At 35.9% G+C, this 20,606-nt stretch overlaps 2 protein-coding genes across 4 annotated transcripts in view; one reads left to right on the forward strand and one right to left on the reverse strand.

The window, feature by feature from the left end:
* Positions 1 to 15,158, reverse strand: part of ankrd13b (ankyrin repeat domain 13B) — a 69,038-nt gene extending 53,880 nt beyond the window's left edge. Inside the window, exon 1 of the mRNA XM_028464606.1 lies at positions 14,723 to 15,158. Within this exon, the coding sequence (XP_028320407.1) occupies positions 14,723 to 14,833 (111 nt within the window). The 5' untranslated portion in view covers positions 14,834 to 15,158. The remainder of the gene's footprint in view (positions 1 to 14,722) is intronic.
* A 3,686-nt stretch (positions 15,159 to 18,844) lies between these two features.
* Positions 18,845 to 20,606, forward strand: part of git1 (G protein-coupled receptor kinase interacting ArfGAP 1) — a 36,373-nt gene continuing 34,611 nt past the window's right edge. Inside the window, exon 1 of one of the 3 annotated variants that reach the window (XM_028465260.1) lies at positions 18,845 to 19,303. In XM_028465260.1, coding sequence (XP_028321061.1) covers positions 19,252 to 19,303 — 52 coding nt within the window. In that variant the 5' untranslated portion in view covers positions 18,845 to 19,251. The remainder of the gene's footprint in view (positions 19,304 to 20,606) is intronic. The other 2 variants (XM_028465261.1, XM_028465262.1) reach the window with 2 other exon arrangements.

Here is a 20,606-nt window from a genome sequence, read left to right on the forward strand (position 1 = left end):
AGCAAAACCAATACGGCCCCTTTAAATAAAGACAGAGAAAAATTCCATTTCAGAACATGAATGTTCAGGACGGAAGGAGTTCAGGACAAGGCAGATTCATGAATGCTGTCAATCGTAAATACAAGTAATTGAATGAATTCTTGGGCCCAAGAGTTGTCTTGATCACAGCAGAACTGTGTTATAATATCAAAATGATCATTTATTCTGCTATTGTGGGGTTATAAATGCTCGCTAAGGACTCATTACCAAACTAATAGCAATCAATGCTATATTTCAGCAGATGATAAACGACTTTATCATCCTAATCCACCCAACCTAAGACGGACAAACACTAAATGACATGTAATCAGTCTGAATGATGAGTATTGTTCACTTTTTGATTCACGTCTTTTTCTGTATGTTTTAAGCAACTCCAAACTCAATTCTAAAGTTAAATACCAAACACCTTAAACACTTTTTGACATACTTATCCATTTTATATTTGCTTGATGGATGAGGCTCAAAGGATTAGATTTCTTCCAACGGTTGACTGAAATTATTTATTTATTTTCCGAACAGTGTTCGTTCATGCTCAATAGCAAGCTCAGTGCAGGTTGCATTATTGATAAGCATCTCTCTCTGTGGCATCTGCTCCCTCTCTTACTCCCTCCTGTTCTCCTTCTACCCCTCGCTCTCCTTCACTCTGTGTGAGCCTGGCCTGATGTGGCTTGGCAGGTACTTAGGCTGACATCAATCTTTCATACAAACACACACACACACACGCATACACGTATAGGCCAACTCACGATTTGTGCTTTTCCCCCCCAAAAAATGTTTGTGCACGGGGAGCTGAGAGGCAGAGGGTGGGAAAAAGAAAGGAGTGTAAAAATATCTTCTCCTCCCCTGCACTCTATTCCAGCCTGTTATTCTCCAAACAGAGGCTTTGATGAGTGCTACACTGCTGCCATGAAACACAGAGACATTTTCAATCACAATGAAAATCAACGATATACGACATTCTGCGTCGCAGAGGGATAGTGGTGATAAACATTAATCTCCACCCTAAACCGAAAACTAAAAAAATACCATCAACCACAATGTGATTTCCCTTCGACTGGGCCGTAAATACCAGCAGTGGAAATATGACCAAATTATCAAGCATGATTATTTCCTCATTGATCTACAAAACTACATAAAGGGACCTTTAAGAAACCAGGGTTTGGGTCGATTACATTTTTTAGTTACAATTCCATTTCCAATTACCCATGTTCAATTATAATTCAATTACAATTAAAGTGACCAGCATTTTTTCCAATTACAATTAAACAACTTTTTTTTTTTTTTTAATCCTCAGGAAGTCAATCACAATTACGTTCTCAATTACTAAAGTTAAATTACAATTAATCACAATTACTAAGCCTGAAATAAATAAGCTAATAAAAGTTCACCTTCCTCTTGTGTTAGCTTTCTGTTAGCATCAGCTGTAAAATACACTAAAAACTAACATCATATCGTTTATTTCTGATCCATTGTTTACCTTATTAGGCTTCTTAATCAATGAAAATATAGGTTTTAATATTTTGGTGTGAGTGTGATTTATATATATATTGATAAATGGTAAAATGTCGGAAAGCTTGATATGTAACATATTTTAACTACATATTTATAGAATTGTACAAAGAACTATTACATGGTTCCCTAGTTGTGTTGAATTCTAATTGACAATTTCTATAGAATTCTCATGGCAATTCCAATTACAAAGTCAATTATCTAAACTCAGTTACAATTTAATTACGATTACGACAGCAACAGATTTTTAAAATTACACTTATAATCACACCATAATTGTTACTTAATTTTAAATTACGCAATTACAATTGGCCCCAACCCTGGTAGAAACCAATAGGAGCAGCTGTTCTGTCACATGGAGGTGATGCAGGTGGTGGATCATCTAAAAATAAAAATATTTTCACCATATTTATGTATTTACGAGCCTCTGAAATATTTGATATCCTATTTAAGCTCACTGGTGATGCGGGAGTGGGTTACACTTGACTGATTCTGATCCTGAGATCAAAAGGTAAGATATAATAAACATTTTTAATCCTTTGGGAGAAAAGTGAGCCATGTTGAAAACAGAGGATGGAGAAAAACAACCCAGTCATTATGAATAATTGCCTGCTATTGTGTAGGTAATGGGTCCTTTGCTGCCCACTACAAAGCAAACAATGGTGCATTTATTGTGCACTTCTTTATGACTCTATTTCTGTGCTTTTCAACCTTGGGGTCGGGACACCATGTGGGGTCGCCTGGAGTTTAAAAGAGGTCGCTTGAAATGTGTAGTAATTATCAAAAAATAATTATTTAATTAATTAATTAAAAATGTATTTTTTAATTTTTTTAAATATTATTATTTTACAACACACACTCTTACAGCACATATATTTTGTAATAAGGTATAACAAACATGATCAAAAACGAATTGTAGAAAACATCTCTTTAGGGTCTTTTGGGTCGCCAGAAATTGTTCATTTAATGTTTTTAATGTTTTAATCGTTGATTTTTCAACTCTGTTTAATGTTTTCAGTGGAAATTTTATTTAAACCATGTACAGCAGATTGAATTCCCTGGTGCAGATTGTATTCTGTGTACTAGTTCTATACATAGGTGACAGAAAATAAAAATTCTAATGCCTTTTTTTAACACATTGAGTGCTTACACCATGTACTGACCCTGTACTTCTGGAGACTGACTATGCACCATATATCTGAGTTTTGAATGGAGAAGATTTATAATGTACCTCCTTTTGTGTCTACTGTTTTTATTATGTCATTGGTACTCCTGAATTTTGTTTACCCTTGTATCTTTATACATGATTCTATAGGGAATTTCTATATTTTATCAATATACAGTAGATATGTATACATATAATTGGACGTGTCTTAAAGACTAACTACAATATTGTCTATTTCTAACATTTTACATATTTTTTATATATATTTTCTGGTTTATCCTCTTGGGTGTTTGCCTGGTGTTTTGGGTTTTTTTAATCCAAAGTTTGCAAATTCAAAAATGGTTAGTCAGTAGGAAAACTCTACAATCTTTTTACTGTCTGTGTTGGCTTAAATTGATAAAAAAAAAAAAAAAAAAAACTAAGAAAACAAAAGAAAGAAAATGAAAATTGCAAACACTTTAGTCATGTGACAATTATGGCAGCATCTTTCTACAAAAGCAAGGAAGTTCTGCATGCGTGCGTGCATGTGTGTGTGTTTGTAGAGCAAGTTTCTCCCCGACACGGTGTTTGTTCAACCTGAAAGTTTTTTAACAGCTTCCACATAGCCCGAGTGTGTGCATGCATTATTTTGGACCTATTTGGTGTTGAAAAACATTTATTTAAATTTTATTTTGCCCGGACGGCACATTCACGTTTACCCAGAAGTGAAACCTATTCAGCTTTTGACCTCAGTCTAAGGGGGCGCTAGCGCACCAATCTGTTCATTTACAACCTTTAATAATCAGTAGAAGAAGACCACATGGCCCCATGGTCTGAATCCAGGTATTTATAATAAAAATATACTAAATGAGTAAAATAAAACAAAAAACGAAACAATATTTATACAAAAAGTACACAAAACGACAACAGAAATGCACAAAAATATACAAAAAGGCTCCAAAAACACACAAAATTACTCCAAAAAACATACATTACAGAAAAATTCACCAAACGAAAAAATATATAAAAATCAGTCAAAAAATCAAACACATTTATCATGCGCATGTCCCATAGAATTAAACCAGGGAAATTGCACACGTTATTTTACTTTGCACCCACAAATATACCCGTTTATAACACTACATAGTATGTACACCTCTTTGTACATCCAATCTTCAAACACATACTCATTTGGCCATAATTGACAACTCTACTTAAGCTCCCACTATATGAATACATACTGGCACTGTACTAGTAGTATAGAATTTGCACATTCATCATTTGGCAAAGAATAATTGTGGTTTAGGTTAAACCCAAAAGAGGGTCGTTGAGTAAAAATAAAGAAAATAAATGTGCATTTATTTTAAAGCTGATTTATTCATACAGCAGAAAACCATCTATTTACACAGTTTTAACAGTGTGTTTAAATTAGTCATTTTTTTTTAAACATTTATTATCTCCTAATCCATAGTCAAGTACAGAACTTATCTTTATGTGCTGGGCAAAACCCTGAGATACTTACTAAGAACAAATACATTATGATCTGCAAATTATTCAGATTAGGAATGATTTTGGGGAGAAAGGCAATGATCAAACTGACTGGGTGTAGATTTTATAATGGGTTTATTTGTGGTATAACCTGTTGGTGAGAGGAGAGTTATTGAAAATGTAGAAGGTTAGTGTAAAGATTGAGGCTCTGATTGAGAACAGTGAAGCCATGAGCTTTAATTTACGGCTTAATTCCCTCAACATTGCATTACGTTTCCTAATGATGGTGTAACATTTGCACCTTCCGGAGACGATGATAAATAAGGTGCACCCCTGAGTGAAAAATCCACGAGGCTGCTGCAGAGAAATTTAAAAGTCATTTTCCTGTCTTTGTAGTGAGATAGCGTCGCTTCTCTAGCACTCTGGTCTTTTTTTTGGATGCAATGCTGCATAAACAAGTGACTCTGTTAATGGCAAAAATCTGTCAATGACTTCTCTCTGTGTTCACTGTCTTCCTTAGATTGTTACATTGGTTACGCTTCTGCTCTGCACTTCAGTTTAATCAACAGTTCTTCTTGCATTCCCCTGATTACTTTTCCTTTATATATTTATCCCACAAAAATCACTAGAAAAACCAGACTTCAAATGATCCAACTTCTTGTTTGTTCCCAATATTTTACACCGTGCAATTTCTAGGCCCATATATAATGGTAATGATGCTATAGATTAAGCTCTACCCAATTCCTCCTGAGTCTCCTAAAGCTCCTTTGTGACTACTTTTACAAATGAGTTTACACAAAAGTACTGGCAAAAACATTGCATCGAAGCTGTCTTCTGCATTTTTAGAATCAGAAACAGGGGACAGAACAGATATATAGTGTTTATTTATGCTTTTTTCCAATATTAGGTTTCTTATTGCAATTAATGTGCCATTGGTTTTATAGCACTGAATTAAAATAACAGTAAATTCTGGTCTTGGTAAAAAAATATATTTTGAGAATGCTTTTGTTGCTATGTCTTGACTATAACGTCTCAGATTGTAACGTGTAATAAATGACACTCATTAGCACGTCTTCATAGATAAAAAAAATATTACACATTTACCGTTCTTGTTTAGTTTGCATCCTCACTATTGTTAACCATGTACTTTATTCTGGTTATTATTATTTTTTCCGTCTAGCTCTAACTTCTCCTGCAATTTTAAACCGATTTCAACAAGTTTGGTCTCAAACTGTATCAAACTGTATCAGCTTTTTTTTTATCTGTTAAACTTTTTACCGTATTTTTCGGACTATAAGGCGCACTATCAATGAATGGGTCTGACTGGGTCTATTTTCATACATAAGGTGCACCGGACTATAAGGCGCACCAGTTTGTTATTATTATTATTAAGATGCATTAAGCAAAACAAAATAGTCAGATAAGTCAAACTTTAGTCAACTCTTTAACAATAACTCTCAACATTGTTCAGGTTTAACACATAAAATACAGAACATTACACTCACTGTTTCAGTTCAGTATGTTGAAGCACAGTACAGGTACATATCACTCTGCGAGGCGCCTGACTACGGTAGCCCTGAAGCGCCAAAAATCCATCAAGCAGTGCAGCTTCATAGCTTACCAAAGTTGTACTAACACATTTTGACATTAATTTCATACATAAGGCACAGATGATTATAAGGCGCACTGTCGATTTTTGAGAAAATTAAAGGATTTTAAGTGCGCCTTATAATCCGAAAAATACGGGTATTTAACTTTTAAACTTTTAAATTTCCCATCCACTCCATAGAATTCTGGCTTCATCACTGTTAAACTTCAGCTGTTCAGCCATTCTTCAACTGATTTCAAACATTCAACCTTTAACATGTTCAGCTGTCTGTTCACTTTCACGACAGCTTTTGGACTTTTTCAACCAATTTTAACTTTTTTCTTTTTTTTTTTTTTTGACCCATTTCTACTTTTTCAACCTTTTTCAACCACATTGCTAATAATAAACTATTGCGAGGTTGTTGCTCTTGCTAGGTGAATGTGAATGCTAGGCTAATGCTAACACTAATGCTAGGTGAATGTTAACGTTAGGCTAATGCAATTGCTAGGTTATTGCTAACACTAGGCTAATGCTAAGCTAGGCTAATGCTAGTATTAGGCTATTGCTAATGCTAGGCTATTGCTAATGCTAGGCAAATGCCAACGCTAGGCCAATGCTAAGCTAATGCAGTGCCACGCAGGCCAGCACCTGCATCCTCACTTGCATTTTCTTCAGGAAATGCAAATATTGTAGTTTCAACTGCAATCATAGATCATCTATCAACTTTAGCTAAATTTATGTGGAACCATTTGAGCTATGGAAGTATAAAATGTACCATAAGTAAGCATTATATTTATAGTTGCATAAAAAAAATAAAAAAAATAAAAAATATTATGAATCCGATTAGGATATGATGCAGATTCTATTTGCTCAGTGGCTTTTATGTTTTCATAAGGTGTAATAAATTAAAGTACTAGATTACTGGAAATATAGCTCAAATGTAAAAACAAGGATCCTAAACAACCAGCTATATAAATGCAAACAGTGGAATATGATGGAGAGGAAATTGAAAGGAGGAAGTGAAGCTTTTATTTTCTGCTGTACTTCCTCACAAAAAGCTCTGAATACTATCAGTCAGAGCCAAAGAACATGCTGAGGTGAAACCAAATGCTTCTGCATGTGAAATATATTTTCAAAATAAAAGAAAAACAAGATACAGGTGATTTACAAATAGCCTACTGCCTGTAAGCAAAACGTGAAATTCAACTTATAAAAACAGATTTAGGTGCATCTTCATATTTCAAAGTGCAACTTCACAAGTCAACCTTAATGCTAAATTGGTAATTCATTATTTAGTGATTGATTAAAAACAAGACAACTTAATACAAACATAAAAGTTCACACATTATGAATGAAATGGAGCAGAAAGAAGAATAATCTTATGTAATCTGCCCTTTTATGCCATGAAACTAATTTACAAACAACACAACATAGAAAACAACAGCAAAACAATAAGCAACAAAAATAATAGCAATTACAAAGAAAAAAAAAAGAAATTTCGAGGTACAATTCAGTTAGTACCCTTACAAAATAAATACATCTATTATATACCTTTCATGACAGTCACACTTTACATAATTCATTATATTTCCTTAACATACTGGCTTTGATTGTTCTTTTAAAATTCAAATTTTCATTTGGATTCTTTGTTTGGATTGTTTCCTTTCATGGAAACAATGTTCCTTCAGTTTTGTCCTGAACCTAGTTTTTCTTTTTTCTTTTTTAAAGATCTCTCTTTCTTTTAGGTTATACTTGCTTTCTCTTTTTTCAAACCTTCTCTGAATATTAATTGGTAACATTATTTTGTGTAGATACTGTATGTAAACGTTTGTTTCACATAACTGGAATAAAAATGACAGGCAATTTTATATAAATTATGGATAATATCATACATACATTTGTGTAAAACGATGGTCGTATCTTTCATTTATACGTCATGATTGGAAGCCAGTGGCTCATTTAGTGAAGCAGTTGGCTATATATATACTGTATGTGTTCTGAGCTAAAGACTATTGATGTGGAAAAACGCTAAAACATACTAAAACAGGCCGTCGACTCTTGACAGGTTGATACACGAGATAAAATGAAGACTAATGAAACAATATTCTTTTGTGTCAGAGCACAAAAGCACTACCACCACACAATATGTCCAATGTTGCACAAATCTGTCACTGGCCACGTTTACATGGGAGCTTTAATTCCTCTTTAAAGCAGAATAAAAGTGAATTCCTCATTAAACTCACCATGTAAACACTTAATTCCTAACGCTAATTTAATTCCAAATTAAACTTAAATCTGAATTAAGTGGCTGGTTTATTCTGATTTTAATTCCGAATTAGATAATTCCTCTTTCTTGTAAACACATAATTTGCTTAATTCCGCTTTAAGTTACTTCGGGTCGTTCTGCGCTTGCACGACTTGCGGCGAGGACAGGCTGGTGACGACATAATCCAAGATGGCAGCGTCCCGGACTCCAGCCGAGACTATTTAATAAGAGCCTTAAAAGACATGGATTTAATGAAAAGAGTGGATGGACGGAAACATAAACATGCAGACTTTCACACGGTCACACAGACTTATTAAACGCACACGGACCTCGGTAAACGCGATAAACGGAACAGGCTTCACTGGACGGCTGGCACTAGGACCCGTAGGCTGAGTAAATGTGTCCTCGTACTGCATGTACAGGCTGTAATATCACAAAGTTTATAATTTTACAAGTTGTTAGAGCTACTATCTTTGCCAGGGAGGAACTATTTAACCCTGGTTATTGTTTTCCAGAGTTTCACTGGGCTTTATTTACCAGTGATTAGCTTCTATCTCTCTTCCGCTCTGCGGTCCAAACTGAAACCATATGTTATTGTCGAGTTGCTGCTTCAAAACTACAAATAAAATAAAATTGAAACAGTTATCATGTGGCCGACAATAAAAGGTTTGTTGTGTGTTTCTCCCGATTGACGGGATACGTCATGTTCTCCCCCCGTCCAATCAGAGCCTTCCCAACCCCCAGACCTAAAGCAGAATTAAATAAAGCTGAATAAACCAGTTTTCCATGTAAACCTCAATTTGGGAATTACTCAGTTACTATTTCCATGTAAACATGAAGCACAATACTTTAATTCCAAATGATTGAATTCGGAATAACTAATTTCGAATTAAAAAACATCATGTAACCGTGGCTACTGTTGTTACATTAAATGTGAATAGGTAAAAAGTTGGGTTGGCCCAATACAACAACGAATATTTTACTTCCAATACGATACCCATATCACTGACCTGAAAACCCGTCAATACCGATATCGATACGATGCAATATCAGCATGAATCCTTCAGTCAGTTATTACTTATTTTGTGGTGTGAAATGTTAGAAAAGGCTTGATCAAGTGTTATGTATGTTGCTGATAGCGGTAGTCAAAACATAGCAATGTCTCCTCAGGCAGAGACCTTGGTGTGTACTCAGGGTCCAATGGTATCCGACCTGCTTAGGGCAGTCTGACCAGGACAGAGTTCTGTAATTAATTACATATCATGACTCAAACAGAAAAAAATATCTAGCTACATTATGGAAAACATTAGGGTGTTCCAATACACAACATTTTCACTTCCAATACGATACCGATATTGCTGCCCTGAAATCTGGCCGATACCGATATTGACCCGATGCGATATCAGCATGAATTATTCAATCATACATACTGTCATTACTTATATTTAGGTATGTCCCGATACAACTTTTTCACTTCCAATTTGATACCGATATTGCAGCCTTGCATATTCACCGATACCAATATCGATCCGAAACAATATCAGCCTGAATTATTCAATCATACATACTGTTATTAGTAAGTAGTAAGTAAGTTTTATTTATAAAGTGCTTTTTGCAGATAAAATCACAAAGTGCTGTACAGAGTTGTGGTAAAAGTACAAGTGCAACATAATAGAAAATAAAACAAGAGTGCATAAACATCATAAGAACAGCAACATTAAAGGATAAATAAAAATTAAAATCCAGTTAACTAAAAGCTTTTCTGTAAAGTGTAGTCTTCAGCAGTTTTTTAAAAGTGTCCACACAGTTGAGCTCCCTGAGAGACTGGTGCAGGTTATTCCAGAGTCTGGGAGCTACAGCCTGGAACGCCAGGTCTCCTCTGGTTTTAAATTTGGTTTTTGGGGTCTTTAGGAGACCCTGACCTGAAGACCGAAGGCATCGCCCTGATGAGTAGGGGGACAACAAGTCTGAGATATATTTAGGGGCCTGACCATGTAACGCTCGGAACGAGAGAACTAAAATTTTATATTCTATGCGAAACTTAACTGGATGCCAGTGCAGAGTAGCAAGAATGGGGGTGATGTGGGATGTTCTAGAAGCACCAGTTAAAAGTCTGGCAGCAGCGTTCTATTACTTATATTACTAATTTTTTGTGGAGTGGAATACTAAAAAAAGGCTTCATCAAGTGTTATGTATGTTGCTGATAGCGGTAGTCAAAACACAGCGGAGCCTCCTCAGGCAGAGACCTTTGTGTGTGCTATCAGTGTACGACCTGCTTAGGGCAGTCAGACCAGAACTGACCAGGAGAGAGTTCTTTAATTAAATATCAATACTCATTTCAAACAGAAAACAATATTTAGCATCAGTAGGTTTGAGGATAAACTGACCCATTTATCATTAGCCAATGAGTTCCATACATTTTACCCTTAGACATGAGAATATTCTACAATTGAATAAAAATAAATACTAAAATAAAATAAAAGCCCCTGAAAAGTAACAGCAATAAACAAATTACTGTATGTATCAGAGTGCTTATATCAGAGATTTTAGATGCAGGCTGATATAATCTGATACTAAAAGGGCTGATAATGTAAACCACTTTGAGGGAAAAAGTGCTGTACAAATGAGGTCCAAGGCTGTGTTCAAAGTCGCATACTAACGTACTATACGCTCAATGAGTATATACTGTCTATTATATACTAGGGCTGAACCATTTTAGAAAATAATCTAATTGCAATTTTTTTCCTCAATATTGTGATTGCGATTTAACATGCAATTATTTTTTCAGGGGCATCTTGTCATGTATTTTTCAATGAACACAATCAATAAATCAATCTGTTTCATAATAAACACTTTCAGATTTATTTAAACTTTAAAAAAAAAAATAAATAAAAATAAAGCACAGATTACAACAATAAAGCAAACAAATCTGTGGGTTTACCTCTTTAACATATCGAACTACCTTCACGTTTCATGAAACATGTAAACATGTGGACTGCACTTCTTAACACTAGCATGACCAGAGTGGTGTCATTTGACACCTATACCTATAAAGTCCAAGCTGGTGTCAGATGGCGGGTGTGAACAACTCAGCTTGTGACCATTGTTATGTTACTGAGGCCCCTCAGCTAGGGTGGGGGGGTGGCTGGGTTGGTTTCAGGACACAAAGACCTTTTGTATTCTCCTTTGTGTTTCCCATACAGCAGCTACATAGAGGTTGCAACTTATATTTCAACTTTTGCAACAGAAAGTAGTAAGTAGTAATAGTGAGACGGCAACAGTTTGTTTGCTGCATTCTTGGTGAAATTTATTTAATAGAGATTTTGTGAACATTTCTGGCACTGCCACACCTCCTTTATGCATTTGCCACATGCAAACTTGTCACAATACATACAACGCTTGGTGGCACGGTTTTTCCTGCAGCAACACTTCACCTGGCACAATGCCCTTTTCCCCACATCAGGTGTGGGTGGTTGTTGCTGAAGGTTTTGCTCATTCACCTCCTTGGCTGCCATATGAGACTGGGCAAGCTCATTTGCAAGCTCCAGCAAGAAGTCCACCCTCCTCTCCTTGACCCCAGTGCATGCCTGATAAAGCACATGTGCGTTCAACGCTGCAATGTCAATCATGTTGTAAAACACAGCGACTGGCCAACGCCGTGTTCCTGAACGCACAGTGTACTTTCGAACCATCTGGTCCATGACGTCCACACCGCATTTCATGCTGTTGTAGTCGGTGACTGTGTTCGGCTTTTTTTTCCGAGTAGCCTCAGTCTCCACCACGCTGTGCACGCTACTGAGGAGGCAGACAGTCTTCTTTCGTTTGGGCACATAAACAGTCAGTGTGGCACCAGAGGTTGAAAACACTTGTGTGCTGAATTCCTCACGGGCCAAATTCTTTTTAGCTGAATCTGGAAGCTCCCGGCGATTCTTATTGACTGTGCCAAGGAGGGTGGTCTTCCGGCTGTGCAGTCGACGTGCTAGTAACAATGAAGTGAAAAAATTGTCGGTTGTAACAGTTCTTCCTTTGTCCATAAACGGTTCCATAAGCTTCATCACCACATTTTCAGACAATCTCTCCCCAGGTGGACGACTGGGGTCTTTGCCAAGATATGGGATGATTTTGCACACATACTTGGATTTAAGGTCACATGCCACACAGAACTTGATACCAAACTTGTCCGGCTTCGTACTTCCGCATTGGGTCAAAGGTTAAGAGGGATAATGTCAGCATAACTGATGGTGTAAACAGAGATTTAGATTGTTTTTCCCTGTTGAAGCATTGATTCTTTGTGCATCTTGTGCACTTTCTTCAAATTTGTAAAATAATAGCTTAATAAAATAATCATGGACCAGGTTAGTGAATGGTGGACCTCGTGAATTTACCTTTTTAAAGTGAGAACTCAAACAGTCCTTTTCACACTCGGAAATCTCGCTTCACCATAAATAGCAACAATACATTTGATTTATAAGCACTTTTCAAAAACAATAAAGGTAAATAGTGAATACTGTTAATACTGTTTTTCTTTTTCTAATTTTATTTATTGTGGTTTATTAATTGATCACAACACACATGGCTCATATTAATTTGGCCATTCTTATCCAATAAATCCATATAATGTTATTTGGATTAACAAACATCTACCTGGGAGAAACTGGTTTCTCAACACTGGCCATCATTTACACCAACCCCCAAAGTTTGTCACTGCCTAGCTGCACATTCCGATCGAATGGCTTTATTTACATAAGAGAGGTGGCCCCACTGAGTTGCAAATGAGTGTCATTTGGCGGCCTCTGGGCAGGGCAACAGGAGTAAGAAAATCTTGGGCATGCTAGTGTTAAACAATAAACAGATATAAAAATAAAAAATAAAACTGACTAATATCAAGTCAGTAACATCACACATACGTACTAAAGTACAGGAAAAGTAAGGATAAGTAATATCTGCTTTAACCAATTGGACGTTTTTTAGGTAAATCCAACTCCCAACGAACTTAAAATAAATCATTACTAAAAAACCAAAAAAAACAAAACAAAATTGCAGCCTTTGCAATTAGAAAATTGCTTTTTAATCGTTCAGCCTTGCTATATACTATTAGTATGATTAGGATGGTGACCGTTCCCACTGAAGTGTACGTCCAAGTTTCCCAAGATGCATTTCGAACCTACAACGACAAAAATCTGAAGCACACTGAGGCTAAATATCTACGTTAATTTGCCACCTTTGAAAGTTCCAAAAACATTTTATGCGAGAAAGTGACCAAAAAGGATTAAAGTAGTGCGCCCACCGTGCATACTTCAAAAATGTCCTGATATAATATACATTCTGGTACTTCTCACAAACTCAATCTATCCATACCATCCAATCTGAACTACATACTCAGTCTGACGTCAAAGTTAGTATGAGTAGTATGTTAGTATTAGACCTGGGCGATATGGACCAAAACTCATATCTTAATATTTTTTTCTCAAGATAGTGATATAGGATATAAATCTTGATATTTTTAACAATAAAGTCTTACCAGAAAGCATATTGTGGTTTAAATTCACATTTATGAACAAACAGCTGGTCAAAATGTGCCACTTTTGGCTTTTTCTCCAAGAAAGGACAGCACGTGTGAGTGACTTGTGTAGTGTGGCTTGTTTAGCGGTAGCTCTGGGTCTAAATTGCCAAAATAGAAAACTCAATATATCTTGAATCTCGATATATTGCCCAGCTCTCGTTAGTATGCGATTTCGAACACAGCCTACTATCTATTCTAAGTCAAATGTGTGGAGTTCAAATAATGACATTGGATTTAAAAACCTCCTCTTATTATTTAATCTCTGGGACTGTATTCTGAAGAGGTACTTCATGGGAAGCTGCACATGCATAAAAATGTTCAACGTCATCACACACCAATTATTGTAAATTTGAGGGGTGGTGAACATGGGTGATTGCAAGCTTACATTAAAAAACAATAAATAAAAATCATAATGATTTCATGATTACATGTGGAGGTGTGTGTGTGTGTGTGTATGTGTGAACATTTGGATTAATATGTATCAATAATACACGACCCCAAACATCTGAATGGTTAATGACCCGCATCCACATCTCTTGGATGAATGGAAATCATTGTTCTTCTGTGGTATTGTTCGTGTTTGCGTCATTATTAATCGTGCACACCTGCATGTGCTTTTCTCACATTTATCAAAACAAGATATGCCACTAAACATTTCATTACATGACCAATCTTATTATTCCATCCAGTGTGTGTGGTGGTGGTTGGCAGCTGTTCGCCCACATGCTACAGTATCCGCATTGTCTCACCCACTCAGGGAAGGGCTTCTAGTTCTAGGTGATGGTTGGTGGGAGAAGGTGAAGAGGCTTCAGTTTGGACACACACACACACACACACACACACACACACACACACACACACACACACACACACAGATTTTTCTTCATTGAACTTCTAATCAAAGACACATATACATGGCTGTTCTACACACACTTTATATTTAAAAGATAAAATGACAATGAAAGGAAAACAAAGACTTCTTCATCTGGTCCACAAGTGTCTCCACCTTCGCCCCACACATGACCAGGAGAACAAGCATCTACAGCTGCTGGTATCTGCATCCCCATTACTACTGGATCTGCACTAATATTAGAATATATAGGGAATGATCTATTTATTTCTCACCTGCTCATCTGCTGCTAGCTCTTTTTCCAGCTGTCGGTGTTTGTTGTGCCACACCAGATAGTGGACAGGATAAGCACTCTCCTCCTCCGGACTTTTCTTAGCAGAAATCATCCTCAGATCATACTTTTCCACCTCTTCTGTCTTGACTGTAGGTTCAAACACATGGATTCACGCTACACCGCGCATCCCATCGTCCACTCTGATCGGCGGTGGCGCCCAAAAGGCGTGGAGCGTTTACGCGTCTGGATCAAGGATCGCTCCCCCAGCTCTGAGCAGCGAAGCCCCGCTAAATGAGAGAATAAATCCCCCCCCAGTTTGATTATAGTCCAATAGGCGACACCTTTATTTCATCCACCCATCTCTGGCTCTTCTTCTTCCCCCCCATGCCTACTCTAAATCATCTGTTCTCCTGCTCCCTCCCATTCTAGGCTCAGTGAAAGATGCGCTGACAGGCTGAACTCTAATGTGAGCCCATTCAGCCAATCAGCTGCCAGGGTTTCTCATAAACACATGGATGATTAAAAGCCATGGAAATCATATTTACACTATATTATTAACCAGCCTGGTGTGCAGGGTTGGCGTCAAATGGAATTCTAATCGCGTAATTGGTAATTAATTACAATTATGACGTTATGAATTGTAATTGTAATTTTAAAATGTGTGGCTGCTTTAATCGTATCTGATTTGTTATTGAGTTCAGATAATTGACTTTGTAAATCTAATTGGCATGGACATTTGATAAAACTGTCAATTACAATTCATTCAAACGCAAAAGTAAAGAGAACCATGTTACAGTTTTAATAATAATAATAATAATAATAATAATAATAATAATAATAATAATAATAATAATAATAATAATAATAATAATAATGTCAGTTCTCTTGAGAATCATTTTACCATTAAAAAAAAAAGGGAAATCGAGGGCTATACAGACACAAAAAAAGGCTCAGACGCCTATGGGGTGCCAAAATTTACTATAAAAGTTGTAGCTAACACATTTTCATTTTAAATCTAAATCTAAATGTTATAATGTTGTATCTAAATGTTAAATCTAAGTCTAAATGTTAAATCTTATATATAAATGTTAAATCTAAATCTAAATGTTTAAATCTAAATCTAAATGTTTAAATCTAAATCTAAATATTAAATATAAATGTTTAAATCTAAATCTAAAAAATATATTTATTTTCACCGATGCCTGCCTGGGTGATATGTATGGCTGGTTTTCTCCGTGCCGCGACAGTTTAAATAACTGTGTTGCACTGTTGTGTTGCGGGAGTGTACTGTGAAGGGCAGCTCGTCCACCCGCCATGACCACGCGCTTGATCTCCGCCGCACAGAGACAACCAGCCATACACATCACCCAGGCAGGCATCGGTGAAGGGTATTGGTTGAGGTTACAAGGGGCGGGGTCAATTAGCATATGTGTGAAACATTTAAGTTCAACATTTAGATTTAGATTTAACATTTAACATTTAGATTTAGATTTAACATTTAAAATTTCGATATAAGGTTAAGCATTTAGATATGATATATAACATTTAGATTTAAACATTTAGATTTAGATTTAAACATTTACATTTAACATATATTATTTAGATTTAGATTTAAACATTTAAATTTAATATTTAGATTTAGAATTAAATATTTAGATTTAGATTTAACATTTAACAATTAGATATAAGATTAAGCATTTAGATATGATATATAACATTTAGATTTAGATTTAAACATTCAGATTTAACATATTTTATTTAGATTTTGATTTAGACATTTAAATTTAGATTTAATATTTAGATATAAGATTTAACATTTAGATTTAGATTTAACATTTTTGATGTAACATATAACAATTAGATTTAAAATTTAGATATAGATTTAACATTTAGATATAACACATACCATTTAGATTTAGATTTAAATATTTAGATTTAATGCTTTTTTTTTTTACCTCTATATATGTTGTTAAAAGTTGTGTTAAATGTAGGAAAATGTGCTAAATATGAGAAAAGTGAGATAAATAATGAAAATGTGTTAGCTACAACTTTTATACAAAATTTTTACACTTGGCACCCCATACACACACACACCAAAAAACAAAATTGGATGATACATAATATTTTTTAGTGTATTTTACAGCTGATTTAAGATAGGCAGTGGCTATACGATTGCCGTATCAATATACCGACATTCTATACATACGGTTGCCGTATCAGTATACCGACATTCTATTCGTACAGTTGCCGTATCAATATACCGACATTCTATCCGTACACAGCGCCCCTCATTGGCCAGTTTAAGTCACGTGAATAAGACTAAACCTAACCATAAACCTAACTCTAACCTGAAAATTATTGCGATATAGGGTTATAACCTAGAAAGTGTTGTTATGGCAATTTTTATATTCATCATAATATCGTCAAATGTGTGTTCATGTGTACAATTTGTCATGTTTTAATACATGATGACTCCTTTACTCTTCGCACTTTTGAACAGCTGAATCATGTTAGATTAAACAGTACAGATCGTATTGTACTCAGTGCAACACAGAGTCTCTGCTAAAGGCCATACACACGAACACACACACTATCAAGGATAGATAAGAGTGGCGCCCAATCTTCCTCATAATATACGCGTCTTCATCATCCTCAAATGTTTCCACTGTTGGGCATCTGACTCCTTCCTTCTCCTCACCTCAGGGTGGAACCTTTTCTGTTATCTGTATAAAAGCTAGAGCTGTGAAACTGTTAGTTAGAGTGGGTCTTGCCTTTTTGCTCTGCCACGAGCCTTTTGCCTTTTATTCTTTCAGGATGGAAGCTTCTTTTTTACTCCTTTTTTATTTAATTTTATAATAAATCTTTTTTATAAAATCATCGATGCCTCGCCTGGACTCCATCATTCAACCAGAGCAATAAATCATGCCTCCAAATGAGGTCAACCGCAAATTTCCCGTGACAGTGTCTATTTGTAAGATTGCCGCACCGACAACCCCAGGTGCTATTGGTATGTTTACCAAAGTACACCAACGTAGCGTTTTAGGGTTAGGTTTAGGGTTAGGCTATAATGCTATATCGCAACAATTTTTACGGATTTCGGGTTGGCCAATGATACGGCAACCGTACGGATTGCCACTGCTTAGAACTTAACCCTAACCCTAAACCCTAAGACGCTACGTGTACTTCGGGAAACGTAACAATAGCACCAGGGGTTGTCCGTATAGCAATCGTATGAATAGACACTTTTTTTTAAGATATACGTCAGAACTGACCCGTTATCATAAGAGATGCTAACAGAAAGCTAACACAATAGAGGGTGGTTATGTTTTATGTTATTTATTAAAGGACCTTTAGTAATTGACTAACATTCAGGGAAAATGTATAATTATCATAACTTTAATTGTAATTGGAAAAAATGTTGGTTATCGCAATCCTAATAGAGTTGAAATTGAGCATGGATAATTGAAGAGGTCATTGTAATTGAAAAATGTAATAGACCTCAATCCTGGTGGTGAGTCTAATGTGCTTACAGTACAAGTTTTAATAAAAGGAAAATGAGCAGGCAGAATTAAATAAAACATTAAAAATAGTTATTTACACAAACTGCAGGTTAATTTAGGCCTAGGAATTTTGATTTTCAATAAACTGCAAATTCTAAATGACTACATTTAAGAAAACAAAAAACAAACAAAAATATATATATATTTTTAATTAGTCATATTAAAAATAAATCACTACAATAATAATAATTATAAGAAATAGCATAATAATTTTATAACACTTTTTTATTGTAAAATATTGATAAATATTCAAAAATACACATTATTGTTGTTTGTTTGTTAATCAATATTAAATACCATTTCAATGACAGATAAATTATTATAATATATATATATTGTTTTAATGACAGGGAAATATGCCTTCGCTTTAAATAGGAATCTAACACTTTTATGTGTCTAATTAAAGTATATATTTACTTTTTATGTATAAAGATGGAGATGGAAAGCAGCTTTTGTTTGTTTGTATGAAAGCAAAAACCCTGTAATTTTTAAAAGATAAAAAAAATGTTAAGAAGTTGTTTGTTTATAGTGAAGCCACAGAAAAGACAGCTGTGGACACAGGCACCATCCCTCCTCCCAGCCTCGGTGAATAGGCTGCAGGATGTTGGGATATTGGGTGTGTGTGTGCGGTCACTGACAGGTAGAGAGCTGCCGTCTCTCGGTGGGTTGGGGGCAATGCAGCGAACACGCTTACGGTAACAAATCCCCATATGAGATGCACACTAACGCATAAACTATGGTACACATTCTCGGCTATGGACTTGGAGCTCAGCGCTGAACGAGAGCGAAGATACTGCAGGAACTAAAGGGAATTCCGCTGTTAGCAAGCCGGGAAAGCCCGACCTCACCACCTTGCTTCCGGGGATTCGGGGCCCGCATCGGTTGTGGGCAGGCGTCGGTCTGCAGCGCGGAAGCGGAGAGACGGTGGACTATTATCGACTACCAAATCTCATTTGCAGCCACTTTCGAGATGTCAAGAAAACTACAGAGGACAGAAGTCTGCGCTGACTGCAGTGCGCCAGGTAGGGAGGGGGACACATTCAAACGCACCATTGTGCTGGAACAATACGCTGGGGGGGCGACGTGTTGGGACAGCGGGGCCGAAGTTGCTGTCACTGTCAGCGGTTTGGGCTGAGCAAGAAAACGGCCGGGGCTCCATAGCCCGGCTAGGCCCAATAGAAACTGGAAATAGATGTTTTGTCACATCTTCTGCAAACCGCCTTCTTATTGTAGACGTAACCCAATGAGCAGCTGTGTGTGTGTATGTGATTCAAACGTGTAGCTTTGAGTGTATTTGCTGCAGTGCTAAATGTGTGTGTGTGTATGTGTGTCAGCTTTAAAGCTGTATTCCTGTTTTAAGTTTTGTTTTGGTGTTTTGAGACTCCTTTACACGTTAGCATAGCCTTGCTAGCACACTGGAGATTCGGGGTGAACCGGTGGTAGAAAGAATGCTGTGTTGAAGCATCTCTATTTAAAATAACACAAATAAACACAAGAAGTGAGTTTTTAATCACATATTTCATTAGCTGCCTGTGAAGGCTCTTGCATTGATAACAGCCAGTGTAGCTACATCGCTAGCCTCACTTGCTAACTTCTGATAAACGACAAGTTTAGCCTCGATGTGGCTAACGCTTCTGTAAGCTGTAATTTTCAGAGTGCCCGGCATTTAACCAAAAACATTTCCTGATGTGAACTATCTTTTAAATAGCTTTGTGTTGTGTGAGTATAGGCTTTTTTTTCGTTCTTGCTTAGTGTTTACATACAACTGTTCAATAAACTACAATGAGTAGCTTTGTAGGTGTCAGTAAAGACAAACTTAAAACAACACAAAACAGCAAAATTCTCATATGCCATAAAATAAACCATGTTTGTGGGCATCTTTATTCACCTATATTTCATATTTTGTATTCAAAATGGAGACATAAGCCTTGAAAATGTAAAACTATAATAGCATAAATTCCACTGGAAAGGTTTGATTTATGTTATCTATATAAAAAAAAATCAAGTCCAGCTGCACTAAGAAAGCATCAAATACAATAATTGAGGCGATGTAATCCTCATCACATGTATTTATCATCACAGTGTGTGTAAAAACCAAAACACCAACAAGCTGAAGCTCAAGAAAAGCTTTTAATGAAGCTGCTGTCAGAAGATCTAAAGGCAGAGCTTTTAACGAAACAATAACAATATTGTTAAATGATTTGATTTGGACATTATTTAATGGCTATTTGATATACATTTTTAATTTTTTATAACAATCAAATGCATTTTCAAAAATCAAACGGTGACACTTAAACTGTGTTGATATGAATTTTATTATTTTGA

This window comes from Gouania willdenowi, chromosome 13 (assembly GCF_900634775.1).
Source record: "Gouania willdenowi chromosome 13, fGouWil2.1, whole genome shotgun sequence".
NCBI classification, from domain to species: domain Eukaryota; kingdom Metazoa; phylum Chordata; class Actinopteri; order Blenniiformes; family Gobiesocidae; genus Gouania; species Gouania willdenowi.